This window comes from Crocodylus porosus, unplaced genomic scaffold (genome assembly GCF_001723895.1).
Source record: "Crocodylus porosus isolate Cpor-Errol unplaced genomic scaffold, CroPor_comp1, whole genome shotgun sequence".
NCBI classification, from domain to species: Eukaryota; Metazoa; Chordata; order Crocodylia; family Crocodylidae; genus Crocodylus; species Crocodylus porosus.
Genome location: NW_017728917.1, coordinates 12648700 through 12664679, shown reverse-complemented (window position 1 = coordinate 12664679; position 15980 = coordinate 12648700). Strand labels below are relative to the sequence as shown.

The following is a 15980-nucleotide window of genomic DNA, read 5'->3' as shown; positions in this document are numbered from 1 at the left end:
GGCGAACATCCTTATTCATTAGCCTTCAGTAATTTAGCTTCTGCTAAATGAGGAAAACATTTTAATTCTCTAGGCCATCTGTTGCTGTCTCCTTTGAGTGTCCTGTTACATAAAGTCTCATCCTGAAGAATCTTGTCATCAGCACTGTATCTTGCACCAGGAAAAATGACTTGGAAAATGATGAAGTTCCTCTCTGTGCTGGCCCACCTGGGAGGAAAATACTGCCAATAGGACTTTCGGGTCAAAGAAGTGCTGTCTAGACATCTGTGAGCAAAGCCGCCAGAGACGTGCCAATGGCTGTTAGATAACATCGGTAGGAAATATGCAGCAAGTGGAGGTATGGCAAATAATCCCCCCCACCAGTAGTTGTGCTGACAAATAACACGGTGCTTCCCATTTTTATCGTGTACCACTGATCTGTCCTTCAGGTCAGTGATGTTGGAAGTGGAGAACACCCACTTCAATGAAATGGAGGCATTAGGGTGGGTTCAGTCTTGCTAGTAGTCCTGGATAAGACAGACCCCTGCTGTGGGAATACAGATTTGATACTCATTGGAGCAAGCTTTGGTCCCAGGCTGGGGAATCCCTGGTTTCTATTCTCAGGTGAGATAACACTTCCCTAAGTATGCAGTCACCCACTGCGAGAAATAGGTGCCTCTGAACCAGTGCTGTGGTCCATCCCTCACCTGCAAAATGGAGATTTTAGGGGAGATTCCCTGGCTTCTCATGGTACCACGAGGACAGAGTCTGTCCCTAATCCCCCTGCCTGGGGGGTGCCTTCAAGGATGGTGAGTGCCCAGGGGGCACAGAGGCTCCTATGCCACCCCCATCACAACTTGTACCACCCAGATCACTCCCCAAGACAACACCGTAGGTGTAGCATAGGTGGCTATTTATTAGGATAGATGTAAACTGAGTTCTAGTTGACTTGCTCAGGCCCTGTTCGAATCTAGCTTGCTCCCTCTTCATAAGCAAAATAAACAGCACCGTCTACCCTCCGGTACCTGGGCACGGATTCAAACAGGTTGCTGCAGGCTGATTTATTTAGCTAGCTCCACGCTTACCAGGAAGTGTTTACATTATTGATAGGGCCTGCTGAAGGCAGGCTGTGTTAGCAGTGCCGAGTTGGGATCTGCCTGTTTGCAAGGACTCGAGTTGCTTGGAGATCGTCACTAACGAGGCTGTTGTGAGAGATGTGTGGCTGCACGGCCAGCTCTGCGAACACCAAGCAGTCCTCTGTCCCTCGGCCCGGCGTCACTCCCAGCAGGGAAACCACTTCAGCCGCAGCCAGCATGCCCAAACGGTAAGGCACCACTCTGCTCTTTGCCGTTTTCCTAATCCAGCCCTCGTCCTGAAATTCGCTCTCCATTCAGATTTGTCTGCATCTACCGGGAGAGTGACGCTCCACAGCACGCACATTGGCTGGGCTGTAATTAGCTTCCAGCACTCAGTAATCAGGCTTTATATTTTAATAGCAAGTCGATAGAGCCTGTCTGGCAGGCTCTTGGCAGAGGTAATGCCCAAGTAACCCTGCATTGCACAGTGGAAACGGGCAAGCGTGGAAGCTGCCCAGACCCTGCTGGATTTCTCTGCAGATGCACTTACATCCCACGTGAACAATGAATGTTCCCAGGAGGTGAGGAGCATTTTAGCTCCCACTCGCTGTGATGTGGCCCAGGCCAGCAGCCCTGATACTCTCTGTTCCCTGTATCATATAATAGGAACTACAGGCCAGCCTCTAAGGCTGAGGCTCAGAAATGTTTTTGTAGCTGGAGTTTAAGATATTGCTTTTTGCCCTGTGGAGGAAACCCAGCTTCCCTGGGATGTGGGGCAGGGTGGAAAGCACTGGGTCTGTGGGGTGACACAGCAGGTGGGAGTGGACAAGCTGATGTGTGAGGGAATGACGACTCCCGTATAACTATGTCTTTCCTTTCGATACTAGCATACCCATCTCCAAGCAGCTGGCCTCGGTGAAAGGTAAGGGCACTCCCTTCAGTGTGGCTGATGGGTTTTACCTGCCAAAGGGAAAAGCATCCAGTGCAGCGAATCGTGAGGGCCAAGGGGAAATTTCACTCTCTGGCATGAGCCCAGAGCAGAACGGAGAAGCCCCTCTGTCTTGTGGCAGCCTTGAGTGCTTGCTACAACATGCTGCCAGGGCTCCTGCAAGCAGGGGCCAGAGACTTTGGGATATGAGGGGAAGGCAGGCATGCAAAGATAAGGAAAGCCAGGCTGGGTTGCATTTCCTGGGGAAACTGAGATGTGCGGGGAAGGGGAGTAGTGGGGTGCAGTTTGACCTCCCTCGCCTGAGCCTCTATATTCCCTGCCCATCCTTACCCAGTGGTACATGGCACAGGGTTGCCATTGTGTCCTCCCCATGTGCAGTAAGCTCTCCTAACAAAGCCAAAAAGTGAGCTCAAGTCTCATGCCAGTCTTCTGCACTGGGGTGGGTGTCACCCACTGTCATACAGGGGTTCGCGGGGAAGAAAGAGTCTCTGCCCTGCTCAGCAAAGCAACCCAGATGATGGGTGGATGAAGCAATACAGCCAGAGGCAAGGCAGCCCAGGGAAGCACCATGCATTTGGGGAAGAATCAAAATCCAAAATTTTTTGGCTGATAGCAGAAAGATCTTTCAGTCCCAAATGTGTTTGAATTCACCCCATGATGCACCATCATCTCTTCTTTGTGACAGAGGTGCATTCTGGGAGAGGGAGCCTGGTGCACAGTGGAAATCAGGAACGCAAAGTGTGTGCGCCACGGCTCCCCCAGGGCACACCAGCAGCATTTCAAAGTCGGCGTGCTTCAGTTTGCAGGCACAAAGCACTCAGGGATTCTTATTTTTTTTTAAATCCACATTTTCACCCTGAAAACAGACCCTTGTTGCATGGTGGAGAACTCCATTTTCCACCAAAAACTGGAGAATCTGGGGGGGAGACAATGCAGGAGGCAGGTGTGACAGTGTTCCCGTTCTCTCTCTGCATCGAGGGTGATGAACTAGGCCCGGGCTCTCACGCGACTCACTTCTTGTTAGCCTCCCTGGTTATTATTTGTAGCATAAAGCTCAGGTCTGTTTTATGAGCATCTTGCAGCGGGTGTTGCTGCCTCTCGAGTAATAAATTCCAGGCCAGCTCCTCAACTGGTGAATGGGGCCATCAGCTGCAATGGAGCGATGCTGATTTACACCAGCTCAGGATGCCTCGATGGCACCATGTCCTTCGATCCCACGAGCCTTTGCCAACGACGGCTACTTCCCTCAGCTCTAGGGAAAGGCTCGGACCTAGAAAAGGCTTTTGCCACCGCAACCCTGGTCTATAGCAACGCTGCCGACCCCGAAGACAAACTCAGCAAAGCAGGAGCCAGGACCTTGCTGCAAACCCAGTTTGGGTGTTTCATACAGGTAAGTGGATCAGCACACATATCCGGAGCTGCACCCGTGCCCCTGCACGGCTCGCTCCTGCTGCCCACAATGGTTGTGGTGTCTGCACCACCATGGCAAATACCCAAACCAAACTCCCGGCCCCTTTCCGTGCAAACCCTTTGCCTTTCCCTTCATTGCCAGTCAGGTCGCTCTCCAAGCTGGGAAGGCATTTGCAAGGCTGCCGATACATCACAAGGATTGTCAGTTTGTTAATCCCAAATGAGAGTTTAACGACTATGCAAATCTGATCGTGATGGATGAGTTACCTTGTTTTTATTCCTGGCTGCCTCTGCGCGCAACGTAAGACATGGAAGCAAGAAACAACCTGCCTGCGTTTTCATCAGGAAGGCAAAGCAATTGCAGGGACTCATACAAAGAGGAGGCGCTGGGTGTTTTTTGGTAGGAAGAAATACACGTGTGTTTAATTAGGAGTCCAGAATCTGCCAGAACATCATCACCATCTGACACGAGGGCCAGACTTACACCCCCAGGCCAGCTGGAGCCATATAAATTGCAGGATTGCAGATGACATCCTGACAGAGTGGGCTGAAAGGCACCATTTTATCAGCTCCTCTTGCCAGGAGGGTTGGGGACAGCTAAAACTGGGATCTCATCCTCCTGGCCCTCCTACTTGTGGACTAAAACTCCAGAGCAGGGATGGGCGGTCAGCTAGGGGAAGGATCCATCTGAGATGGAAATCCTGGGGAAGGAGCATGGGCTGGGCTGCACCTACATAGGGCCAGCTCCTGTAATACATGTGCCCTCTGTTTCAGTAACAAAGAGGGGCAGTGAGGGAGCCATTTCCTGAATTTGCTGGCAAAACCAAGCCCTAGGCATGGTGTAGGGCAACTTAAAGGTGGTTTTGATATGCACTGTTTGGCCGTTGTTGCCATCCAGGGTTAGGAAATAAAGGTATCAAACTCAGTAGTGCAGGCAAAAAGCTGATCTTTCCTACAACAGGTTTATTGTGGGGGTAGCTCTAATCTAGTAATGCCCATATCCATAATATTTGCAGCCAGTGTTTAAACAAGGCCAGTTTCACAATGCTGAAAGCAATTAGGATCCAGCTCAACTAAGAGAAAGAACTGAAGCCAAAAAGCACGCATGGTAGTTTAGAGTGCTTAAGAATAAGGCTGGCAAAATACCAAGCTAAAGAGAAGGCTATTGTGATTAAGAAACAGTCTGGCTTAGGGAAGTGCAAGAACAAATACAGCCAAACGTAACAAATGATGGGAGGAGAAGGGAAATCTGACAGCTATGAATATAAATGAGAAGCTAGGAATTTTAGAAAAATTGATCAGAGACGCAAAAGGACCCAAGGAGAAATCAAAGGACAATGTGAAGGAGACTTTTAAGTGCATTATGAGCAAAAGAAACCCTAATAATGGCATCAGCCCATTACTAAGTTGACGTGGTCAGAGTCAATAATAATGTAGCTATAAAGGCAAAACTGACTATTTCCCTTCTAAGTTCAGAGATAAAACCAAGTATGTGGATATAATATGTGATGACGATTAAATATTTTCTATACCAAAAGCATCTCAGGAGGATGTAAAGTAGCAGCTGCGACAACCAACTTTTTTTAAATGAGCAAGTCTAGACAATCTGAATCCAAGAGTTTGTAAAGAACTGGCGGAGGTGTGTCCTGGACTGCTGATTTTTCAATAAGTCAAAGAATATCTGGGGAAGATTGAGAGGGGAAGAAAGCTAGTATCCCCATATTTTAAAAGGGTAAACAGGATGTCCTGGAAAATTATGATCCGAGCCACCTGATATCAGTCCCAGATAAATTTGTGGGATAGGACTTACTGCAGAATTAAGGGGAGAAATATAAGCAGTGCAAATCAACACGGGTTTATGGAAAATGGATCTTGTTAAATTAACGGGATATATATTTTTTCTGTGAGATTACAAGTTTTGTTGGTAAAAGTAGCAGCACTGATACAGTACGGCAAGGCATCTGACTTAGCGTTGCTCAAGATTTTGATTAGAAACCAGCATGATGCAAAATCAGAATGGCACACAAGAATTAGTTTAAATACTGGCTAAGTGATCTTGGGCTCATCACCGAGGGGGGCACTTTTTTGTGGAAATCAGAGAACTGGGAGCTCAATCTGTTTAACATACTAAAGAGACAAAATGACATAATATTTACATTCACCATAGAAAAGGCCGGAAAAAAACCCATAGTAAATAATCTCCATTAACATTTTTCGCAGGGCCAGGAGAACAAGCCAAAATACAAGGAAATTATTTCTGCTCTCGAAGAAGATCTGGATAACAAACTCGAGTTTGAAGATTTCATGATTTTGTTACTCAGCATTGCTCTGATGTCCGACCTCCTGCAAGAGATCAGAAATGTGAGAAACACCAAATGATCCACACTTGGCAAGAAGAATGAGAGATATAGCAGTGTACATAAGAGAAGTCGTGGCCAAGAGTGAGATAGCAGAGACAGACAATGCTGTAAATATGTCAGTACCTTAACGCTGTTTCCTTTTAAATAGAACAAAGTCTGGGTCAGACAGGGTGGAGCTCACTGTTAACTGGGAAGCTGTTAAGTGGTTCAAAAGGCTTTTGCTGTCTCTCTGCGACGGCTGCATTTCAACCATCATAGATACCACATTATTTGTTGATTAAAAATTTGGGCACGTGGAGATTCAGCCACAATCCTTGGCTATACAAACAACGGGCACCTATACACGTGCTGGATGTCTGATCTGATGTATGAATCAAGTCTGCTGGATCATGTTAATTAAAATGCTTCAGCAGCCTCCGCGTCATGTCTGTTTACTGTCTCCATGCTTCAAAATGGTGGTGAAGCGCTTGAACTAAACCATATTTGATGAGGTTTAGTTCAAGCAGCTCCGCCACCATTTTGAAGCACGGGGATGCTAATACACATGACGCTGCAGCTGTTTTAATTAAGAGCAGCTCTCGGAGCACATGTATAGATGCCTAGTGGTTATATGAACTTTACTTCTTGCTGCTTCCCGCATGAAATCCAGTACACACCATAAACCTCTTTTGTATCTTGTCTTCTTTAGATGAAACGTTCTAAATTTCATTCACTGCTAATTATTGAAGGAATATTGACTACAATACTCAGAATGGGTCTTTGGCCTAAATATTGATCTAACTAGTAGAGAATCAACTGGGTGCTTTTAAGAATGTGTAAACCATTGTGCACTTGAGGCCATCCATCAAAACCAGTCACCTTGGAAAGTTAGAAAAAGTAACCCATCCAAATACTAAAGTTAATTGATTTCTTTTTTTTAACAGGTAATTTCTTTAATTTTTCTGATGATGTACAAAAAGTGTTCATAAATCACAAAGGTTACCTAAATTTGGGGATTCTGTGATGAAAAAAATGGAAATAAAGCTACTCCTCTGTCTAGGCAGGAAAGGACTTCAGTGGTTATATTAATAAAGTGGTTGTATTAATGACGCTGGTTCCTGGTTGGCTGCAGATCATCAGTGCTTTCGTGTGTCTTTCCATTCTCCATGATTATCCGACCAGGTAAGGGGCTGGCTTCCAGCCAGTTCATAACTTCTTCAAACCTCTACTCACACTCATCATAGAAACCCACAGCTTTTTTTAAAAACATCTTTCTAGCAAAAAAAAAGAACAATCCCAAACCCCAGTTCTATGTTTTCTATTTTTAAATGGAGAAAGTGTTTAAAGAATAGGGGGGGAAAATTCCCCTACAAGAGCTTAACATACTCTGACAAGGCCATTATGGTGATGGAGCCAACTACAATGTTACAACCCCCTTAATTTTCTTTTTCTCTTTGCCTGAAAAAAAGGGAGAGACGAGAGATAACAGTTTTGCCTTGACATAGGAAAAGAGCAAAAATTAGCCTACTCACTGCTGACCTTTGGCGCTGAGATGGGAAAAGTATAGTCTTGGGATCTAGATTTAGCTCTTCACCATCAAATACATCACAGCGCTTCCAAAACCCAACTGGGATTTTTGCAGCTGAGCTCCAAGCAGAAGACCCACCATCCATCGCTCCAGCAAGGGAAGGCCGACATCCGAACATGACATTAGCACGGGCTCGTGCCACCTGGGGCGAGATGGGGAAGGAATTGGTATGAGACACTGAAATGAAGGCCAACAGGTATGCAGGTGGTCTGATCACATCCCTGAGCCAGTGCCAGGTGCACAGGGTTGGACCGGAAGTGAAATCTTCCGAAATATTTTTCCTGCGAAGGAAAGACCGGCAACAACATCTGAGTGTGGGTTGGATGATAGGGCAGCACCAGGCATCACAGCACAGAGAAAGTAATGAAGAAGAATAGGATGCTTGCTTCTGGCCATTTGCTCACCCACCCTATAATCTCTAGTAATGGAGCCAACCATGCACCTGAGGTGGAAGGCATGTCTCCTCCCAACCAGTGGGGTTCGACTCCATACCCTGTATGTGCCCTCTGCAAGGGAGCAAGGGACCTTTGCAAATGGGCCAAGGCTGCTCTGCTTGGGGCAGTGGCATGCAAGCCAGGGCCCCTCCGCTGTATCGCCTGTGCTGCTAGATGGCAACTGAGAGTGTCTTTTGGGGCTTCAGCCCTGCTGGCACCCCTGCCAGGCCTGTGATTACAGGAGAATGATGACTTGTTGACTTGTTGCCTGCCCCCTCACCAAATCTGGCTGTTTGCCCAGCAACACAACCTCCAGAACCGCAGCGAGTACGGGGAGAGAGGCAGGTGTGAGCAGAAGGCACAGGGTCCGTTAATATAAATTAATTGATAGCAGAGAGGGGTGCAGACCCAGAAGTGCTCACGTTTGAGACAGGAAGTGCCCGTGGCTGCAAACTGCTTGAAAACTGAGCGGAGGGCGCTTTCTCAAATCTGGCAAATCCATGGATGCTTGGAATGAGAAAGGAGATGGTTTGGATGGATGCTGAAGGATGGGCTTCCCCGCTTTACAAGCAGCAGCAGAGCTTCTTGCCTTTCCTTACATTTAAAAATTCAAAAAGGAAGGAAATATCCCCAAAATAGCTCTCCCCTGCCATTCTCTCTCGAGTTTTCTACCAGAAAAGGCCCAAGAGGCTCAGAAAACCTGGTGACCCACCTATCTCTGAGTTTAAAAGTTCTCCCAACAGCTAAGGCCAGAGCAATGGTTTTCCTGGCACTAAAGTAAATGAAACATTGCCCAGCATGAGAAAGTGTAGTAGGAAGCCAGTGGTGACTTTGAAAGCCCATTGAGCCTCCTACTGTGCCCTCGTTACAGCAGAGAGCAGAAAAGCATGCTTTGTGAAGCTAGTTCAAAAAAAATTAAGAAGCCGCTCAAGGGGGTGCATGGGGGGAATGGAAATAGGAAACCATTAGGGATCTTCCACTATTCATTGTTCTGGTGTTTCTCAATCTGGTGGGAACACATGGCTTTGCCAAGGTAAACTCCTCACCTCTGCAGATTTCTTATTTGAACACAGCATCTGTATGAAGGCAGCACCCAGGGAGCCCCTGCTAGACCCAATACCAGCCTGCAGTAGATGCAGCTCCTGCACCAATTACTTTATCAACTCAGTGGACAAGGCATTCAGCAAGGAGTAGAGGAAGGAAGCTATTCCCCCTACTTTGCTTTGGAAGATGCTGTATTGTGAACTCAGGCTGTTTGTGGCTGCCCTGAACCCTCCAGCCTCACAGCTTAAAAGCTTGACCCGGAGGTTACTGTACATGTAGCTGGATCCGCAGGGAGTTGGTTAAAAGCTTCCTTAAAAACCTACTGTCATGTTTCATTTAAGATGCAGCCTTGCTCCTATTGTTGTAAAGGGGAGTGTGTCCTTGATTTTGCATGGCGGAGTCCAGGTACGCAAGGAAGAGAAGCAGGTGTTGTAGCTGCGATAGCTCATCGGCTCTTCAGCTTCACCTGATGCCAGCCCTGCATCAAGGTAAGATCCCTCCGGTGTTGCTGATGACTCGGCCTTTGCTTTTTGCAGCTACACTTTTCAGGAGAGTCTTTGCACTGACCTCACTGGCGGCTGGATCTCGATATCGGTCCCCGGATACCTGCAACCGCTCATGCTTTCCAAGTGCTGGCATGGCCTTTGGGAGCCCCATAGAGTGAGCCCTCACATCTGTATATCCCATTTGCAGTGTGTGCGCATTGGAGCATGGATTCATTCTCGCCTCCTCGTTACCTACTGGCTCCTGATATGTTGTAAATTAGTAAGGCTCTAGCAGCAGCAGCAGCTTCCCCAGGAAGACTGTGAGGGTGCTAATCCTTGTGACAGCGAATGCAGCTCCCATGGGGCTTGTGAGCTGCCAGAACAGTATAATTGCCATTCTCCCTGCTGTCCTCAGCAGATAAGCACAGGCTCTGCCACAGGCCTGTGTTTTAGTCATCAGGCAGGTCTTGTTTGATCTCCTTTCTCCGTAAGAATTTGTCCCAAACATTCCCATATGGCAGAAGGCGTGGGGTCTCCAGCTGAGATCATGGCCAGGTATTTCAGTGGCTACCAGGGATCACTTGGTTTATTTCTGGCATCCCAAAATACATCTACAGGGCTTTTATCTGAGCTGGTTTCATCAGAGGCCCAGCCCTTGGGCATCAAGTCTGCCATGCTCAGAAATGCAAGCTTTTCTCCAGTTGCATGCTCCGTGCATCCGGCAAGTAATCTGGAGGGATCCCTGCAATGCAAAGGGGAGCTGAATCTGTCCAGCTGGGATTGCTGGAACTCCAGCTGTGCAAGGGAAATCCTACTCACTGTGACTAATGACCTGCTCCCCAAAACGTAGCATTGGCCTCTATCGCAGTCCCCTCTCTTGCCTATATAGACTGCCTTTGGGGAGGGACTGTCTGTGCATCCATCCCTGGTCAGTGCACGGGCTGTGTGGTAGTATCCATGATTAATAGCAATAAGAAGGGGTGACTGCAGCCTCCCTGTGTCCTCTGCTCAGCTGCCCAAGGGGCTGGTAGTCCGTGCCGGCCCGGACCTGAAATCTCCCCAAAGTTTGGCAGGGCTGGGCCTAGGAGTTGTTGGTCCTTCTGATTTCACACTCCATCGCTGGTCTCCTTTTGAGCAAAACCCCAGGGGCTGGAGGTCCTGCTTCATGCAGTCTCTGTGACCGGCTCTTTGGCTCGTGGATGACTCGTTCTGGGTGCTGGAGACTCAGCGGGAGAATCAGGAGTGTTGTTTCCTGAGTGGAGCTTCTTGCCAGGAGCCCAAGGCTGAATTTCCGGTGTGCGTAGCTTCACCTGATGTTTGTGCAAAGGTAAAAGAGCCCCGTGCCTCTGCAATTTTGTTGGTTTCTGCAGGGCTGCTTTCACCAGCAGCCTGTGTGCTGAAGACCTGGGCTATCGGGACTGGGCAGGCTGAGACTGCCGGTCCGCTCGCCTTCTTCCCTCTAGTCTTGTGTCTTCCTTGCTGTTTCCCAAATAAAAACCAGCCCAGCTGCAAGTGCATGCCTGGACCTTTGCATACAGGCGTGTCCAATCACTGTTTGCACGCGTGCATCCCACGAGACATCCCTGAACTCTCAGGAACTGAGCAGCAATCTTTACAGCAGATCCTCTCTTCCCTCCCCTCATTGTGAGCAATGGGAGCACGGCTGCTGTTCCCACCTGCTGCCAACGTCACGTGTACAAGTGCCCAACCTGAGCACTGCCCAGAACCTGGCCTGGATGAGGCCCCACCTCAGGAGTTCATGAGCAAAGGGAAAAGGTAATTGTGCCCAGGCTGTGGGGAGCCCTGGACAGCAAAAGTTTTGGAATGAACCTGACAGAGCTGTTTGCTTCTCGCCCTGTCAGGAAAGGTGAATAAATAAGGAGCAGTGCTTTTACTGCCTCCTGAGCTGCCAGCCAGCTCTTAAACCCTGCATTGACTTTTACTGCGTGCAGCAGTGGTTTACAGCACAGCAATAAATGTCTTGCCTCTTCCCTTTGTTTGCCAGCTGCTCTCCACTCCCACCGGTGCCTGCGGCCTCAGCGTCGGGGGCACTTCCAGCTCAAGCAAGCAGCTGGTGGCATCATGCCGGCCAGATTTGTCAGGCTGCCTCTCCTCTGCCACCCCAGCCAGATAGTCTGGGGCACTCAGTTTCATTTGTCATCCTGCCCATCTTGCACCGTGCTGGTAGGCGGTGTGAGAGGGCCCTGGCCCCAAAATCGGAACGGAGGCAGTGGGATGATGAGCCCCTGCTGATGTATGGGATCAGAGGGGAACAGGCTTGGCGGAGGTCATGCAGAGCCATTATAAAGGCTCTGGACATTATAAAGGCCCAGAGGTGAGCACTAAAGGTGATGGCCCTGGAGTTTTTCTCCTCCGGGCTCAAAGGATCAGGGTAGGGATAGGGCTTGACTCATCTCTGCAGGGTGCTCCACCCTTGGTACTCCCAGCTCCTTCCCCCTGGCTGGAGAGGAGCATTTGCTAGATGGCAGCTTTTCTATGTGGGTGACTGAGTCTTTAAAACCACAGCTCCTTCCCTGATGGAGAGTGTGGGGGCAAAGAGGCAATAGAGAGCAGCTGGGCAAGGGACCCTTCTTCCAGTAATGCAAGCATTCAGCTGGTGGGATTTCAACCTGCTGGTGGTCTAACCTGGGCTCTCATTCAGCCGCATTAAACCCTGCATGAAATATGAATGCATGTCCCACTGGATCCCTTTCTCCACATCGATTTTGATCTGTTGAGCACGCACCTCATATATCAAGGTCTCAGTCCTGTGAACCTGACTCCAGCAAGAAGTGCCACAACCACACTATAAATACGGCAAAACCAGGCACTATATAATGGGTTTTAATGTGACACGGCTGCAGGGGGCTTGCATGTGCTGCGGGGATGTTGGGGGCAGATACCCAGGGTCTCCCAGCTCCACTGGCAGTGAAAACGCTGTAATAGTTGGCAGCGGAGAGCCTGTCCCTGCACTATGACTGTCATAGGCTTTCATCTAATTAAAGAAAGCAACACAGTAAAATATCATCAGGTCTGCAGTAACGTATTAAGCAGCTCTCACTCTGGAAATAAGGCCTGATTATTTTGCTGACAAACTTTAATTAGGCGGCTACAACAAACGGTAATAAAGTACTCAAATTAAAAACAGATAACACCATGCGCAGGGAGCAGCTTCTACCATGAATACCATGATATGGGAATGACATGGATGAGCTTGTCCCAGTTTTATTTTTATTTTCCCTCTGCCAAAAAACTAGCCCATCTCTTAAGGGAGAGTAGCTCATGTACAGATTTGATGTTAATAATCAACAGGCCAATTAGTGGTGTGCATTAGTTGTATACTAGCAACGATGCCCCCCCCCGCCAATAACATGACGGACACATTTGCCTTGTGTTCTTGGAAAGCGTGGCTTACCCCTTCACGTAGCCCAAAGCTGTTGGTGATTTTTGGGGGGAGGAAGAAGAGTTTATTAATTGCACATTCAGCCTCATGTCCTGATTGTGTTTCGTTTCCTGATGCTTTGGCATTTGGCACAGGCTAAGCTGAAAACAGAATACCAGCTGAGATGGCCACATGAATTAGAGCTGTTAACCAGCACCCCAAGCTGTAGCATGAATGTGTGCAGATAAGAATGGGTTTCTAGAAGCTGCATGTGAGTGGCAGAATAGTTAAAGCTCCTGGCAGGATCTTTTTTCCTTGTTATTTTTTAAAATTACCCTCGAGCATTTCCAAGACCAGTTGGAGCAGCATAGACCATCTGAACCAAGAGGGCACTGGCATAAGACAGACCCTCCTGGCTAACCTCCCAGCACCAGGAAGCTCCTGGTTTTGGGGCAATGCTTTGCAGCCTGGCTTGAAGTTGAGCCTGGTGGGGGGAATGTTCTCCAGTAAAAAACTGCTGCTCTATGATATCTGAGCCTGATGGCTGCTCACTGGAGAGCCACAGCTGCCTGGCACAAATGCAAGGCAAGGAAGCAGTCTCAAAGGCCCATTTTTCAGAGGTGTTGAGCACCCACAGGTCTACATGGCTGGAGCGGGGCTCTGGGTGCAAAATGCTCCTGAGAATCAGGCCCCACACATATAAACACAGTGGGGAATCTGGGCTGAATGGGCAAAGCACAAGATACCTGTGTCCAAATCAGCCTGCTGGGCTGCACCTGGGATTGTTTCTAGGGAGCCAGAGCAGAGTGTAGCTGGGCTCATAGACAAGGCACCAAGCAGTACTGGGAATTGCAGCTGCAGCCAAGTCCCAAATGTATTGAATGGAGGCAGAGGCTTCACCTTGCTCTGCCCTGCATGGATCACCTCTTAAATTAGATGTAGTGGAAGTGCTTTCATGTGCAGATAATTAGCACTGCTAAGTGATGGGGTCAGGTAGCCTGACCTGTACCAGTTAGGCCTTTTGCAGAAGGTACTGGGTCTGTCCAAAGGGCTGGCAAGATAAGTTTGTTGCATGAGCATGGGCATGGGCTGTGGTAGTCTAGTAGTTACAGGCTGGGGGAGTTTTAAGGAGTAAATTATGAGTTTTGTTTACCGTATAAAGACTTTTTCACAGAGGAAGGTTTTTGCAACATTTCCTAGAGCTCATCTCTGAGTCTCCTGCTCTCCTCTGGAAGGTTGTTCCGCAGCTGGATGCTTTGCCCTAGTTCTCCCGGGCTTCAGAGCACAGAAATGCATGGAAGAAAGTCCCCATTGCCACTTGTACGTGAATGGGAGGCATTCAGCAGGCCAGGGGGTGGGAAGGCAAAATATCTGGCCACTGTGCAGAGCAGTATGCAGGTAGGTGCATTGAACAAGTTCTCACCACCAAAGGGGAATGCAGACGAGAGAGCTGTTTATGATGATAAACAGCAGATGCAGGATTCTGGAGACTGAATGGCATATCTGGCATGGCTTGCCATTGTGCTGCCCCAAATATAAAGGGCCTGAAAGGTAGCACCCTGCAAACAGGATTTGATCCACAAGACTTTAAAGCACCTAAAGGCCAAACCCTGAGCTGGGGCTTATCAGGGCAACTCCACTGATTTACACGGAGATGTGGCTGGCCCTGAATCCAAAGTATTGTGCATAAGGAAAACCCAGCTGGTGCATAGGTGAATGTCCAATTGAAGGGTCAGTTCTGCACCCACACTTGCCCTGCCCTCTGCAATGAGTGTTTAGGGAGAGCAGGATTGAGCCTTTGCTCTGAAAAGAGTGTGAGGAATGAACCTTTGTTCTGATCTGTGGAGTATCTTTCTATCGAGCAGCCATCTGACAGCTGGATTCATGTGTGTGGTCTCCCTGCCAAAATGGGTTTCCTTACGTGATTTGTACTGATTAAACTAAGGAGTATTTTAAAATTCAGTTCATATTATCTGCTGGTTCAAATAGTAAAATAGGGTCCGTCTGGGTGGGCTAAAAACAAAGGAAACTGGCTGAGCCAGTTTTATGTCTTCAGGACATCATGCCAGGGGCCTTTGTTAACTCAGAGATTTGCTGTTCTTATACAGAGCCCAATAAATCATGACGGTGAGAGCAAAGGGTGTGCTTTATCCAGCTCAGTCATATGGCCACAGAGAGAGCTGACTAATAAGTGCATGTACCCCCCAGACCTCCTTCAGGGCACTGTGCTGGGAGGCTGGTGACTAGACGGGGTCCTTCTGGGCAGTTGAATAACACAAAGGTGCCCCGTACAGGAGGAAGAATGGCTTAGCAATGACCATCAGCCCTCCAAAGGTCTGGCAGCTGAGTTTGGTTGCTAAACACCACCTGCTCTAAACCTCCTTTGGTCTCCCACCCTGGGCTGAAATCCCATGAAGTACAGCTTCTCTCCTGAGACTCCTGGCACTAGTTGTTCTTGGTCCAGCTCTTCCTATAATTTAGTCTTTTTGCACTGCCAGCCAGAAGCAGGGAGTTGGCAAACAAACCTCATGCAAGGTTTTGATTTGTTTCCAGTCCATCTAGCCGCCTTTGAATTATTCCTCTGTCCTCTCTGGGGTGCACGCGAACTTTTGCTTTTAGTATAGTGAGTTTATTAGCAGAGAGAGACTTTTCTTTTCTCTCTCTAAATAAAAAACACAGCGGTGTTCCTCTCTGCATTCGAGCTAGTGTTGTTTCCCATTTTGTCTGCAATAGCCTGCTGAATTGTAGCAGCATCCAGAGGAGGATAATTGTCACAGAAAAATTATCTAGTCATTCCCCAAGAGACCACCTGTAACAGGTGTCCACGGCACGAGCCAAATGTTTGCAATTGACCCCACATGACATGCTAACATGCGCTTGGAAATCTCTCGAAATTCAGGTCCTTCCATTAGTCATTTGCTAACAGCTCTTCAGGGAGGAGACTAGCACTAGAGTTTGAGATTTGTATAATCGCCTGGAAAAAAAACAACCAAGGGCTTGAAATTCATTTGCTAGGAAGTATATGGGTGGCATGTCTATTCTGGGAAGGCATCTTGGCTGTAATCAAGGGAGGGCCCGAGATGGTCACAACCTGAGCGCACGCCAGCGGTGTGAGGGCAGAATAGTCTGATGAAAGACTGGCCAACACTTTTTCAAGCAAATATCTTCATGCAAAAGAATGTGGTTTCCTTAAAAATGAGAAAAGGTCCTTTTCCCCCTTGTTCAGTGGGACATTTGGAGATGAACTTGAAATGTTCATTTGTTTCTAATTGGTGGGCAAGGTGCTTTGAGTAG

The 15980-nt window shown here is 48.2% G+C and overlaps 1 protein-coding gene across 1 annotated transcript; it reads left to right on the top strand.

The window, feature by feature from the left end:
* Positions 1–1144: 1144 nt before the first annotated feature.
* Positions 1145–6170, top strand: SNTN (sentan, cilia apical structure protein). The gene is made up of 4 exons (XM_019536707.1): positions 1145–1303; positions 1943–1977; positions 3255–3394; positions 5635–6170. The coding sequence occupies exons 1-4, from the start codon at positions 1194–1196 to the stop codon at positions 5791–5793; spliced, it is 444 nt and encodes a 147-aa protein (XP_019392252.1). The 5' UTR covers positions 1145–1193; the 3' UTR covers positions 5794–6170.
* The last annotated feature ends 9810 nt before the right edge of the window (positions 6171–15980 follow it).

Coding starts and splice junctions, on each gene's coding strand:
- SNTN (XM_019536707.1), top strand. CDS start 1,194: ATGTGTGGCTGCACGGCCAGCTCTGCGAACACCAAGCAGTCCTCTGTC. Junction 1,304..1,942: donor GCAGCCAGCATGCCCAAACG/GTAAGGCACCAC, acceptor TTTCGATACTAG/CATACCCATCTCCAAGCAGC. Junction 3,395..5,634: donor AGTTTGGGTGTTTCATACAG/GTAAGTGGATCA, acceptor CATTTTTCGCAG/GGCCAGGAGAACAAGCCAAA.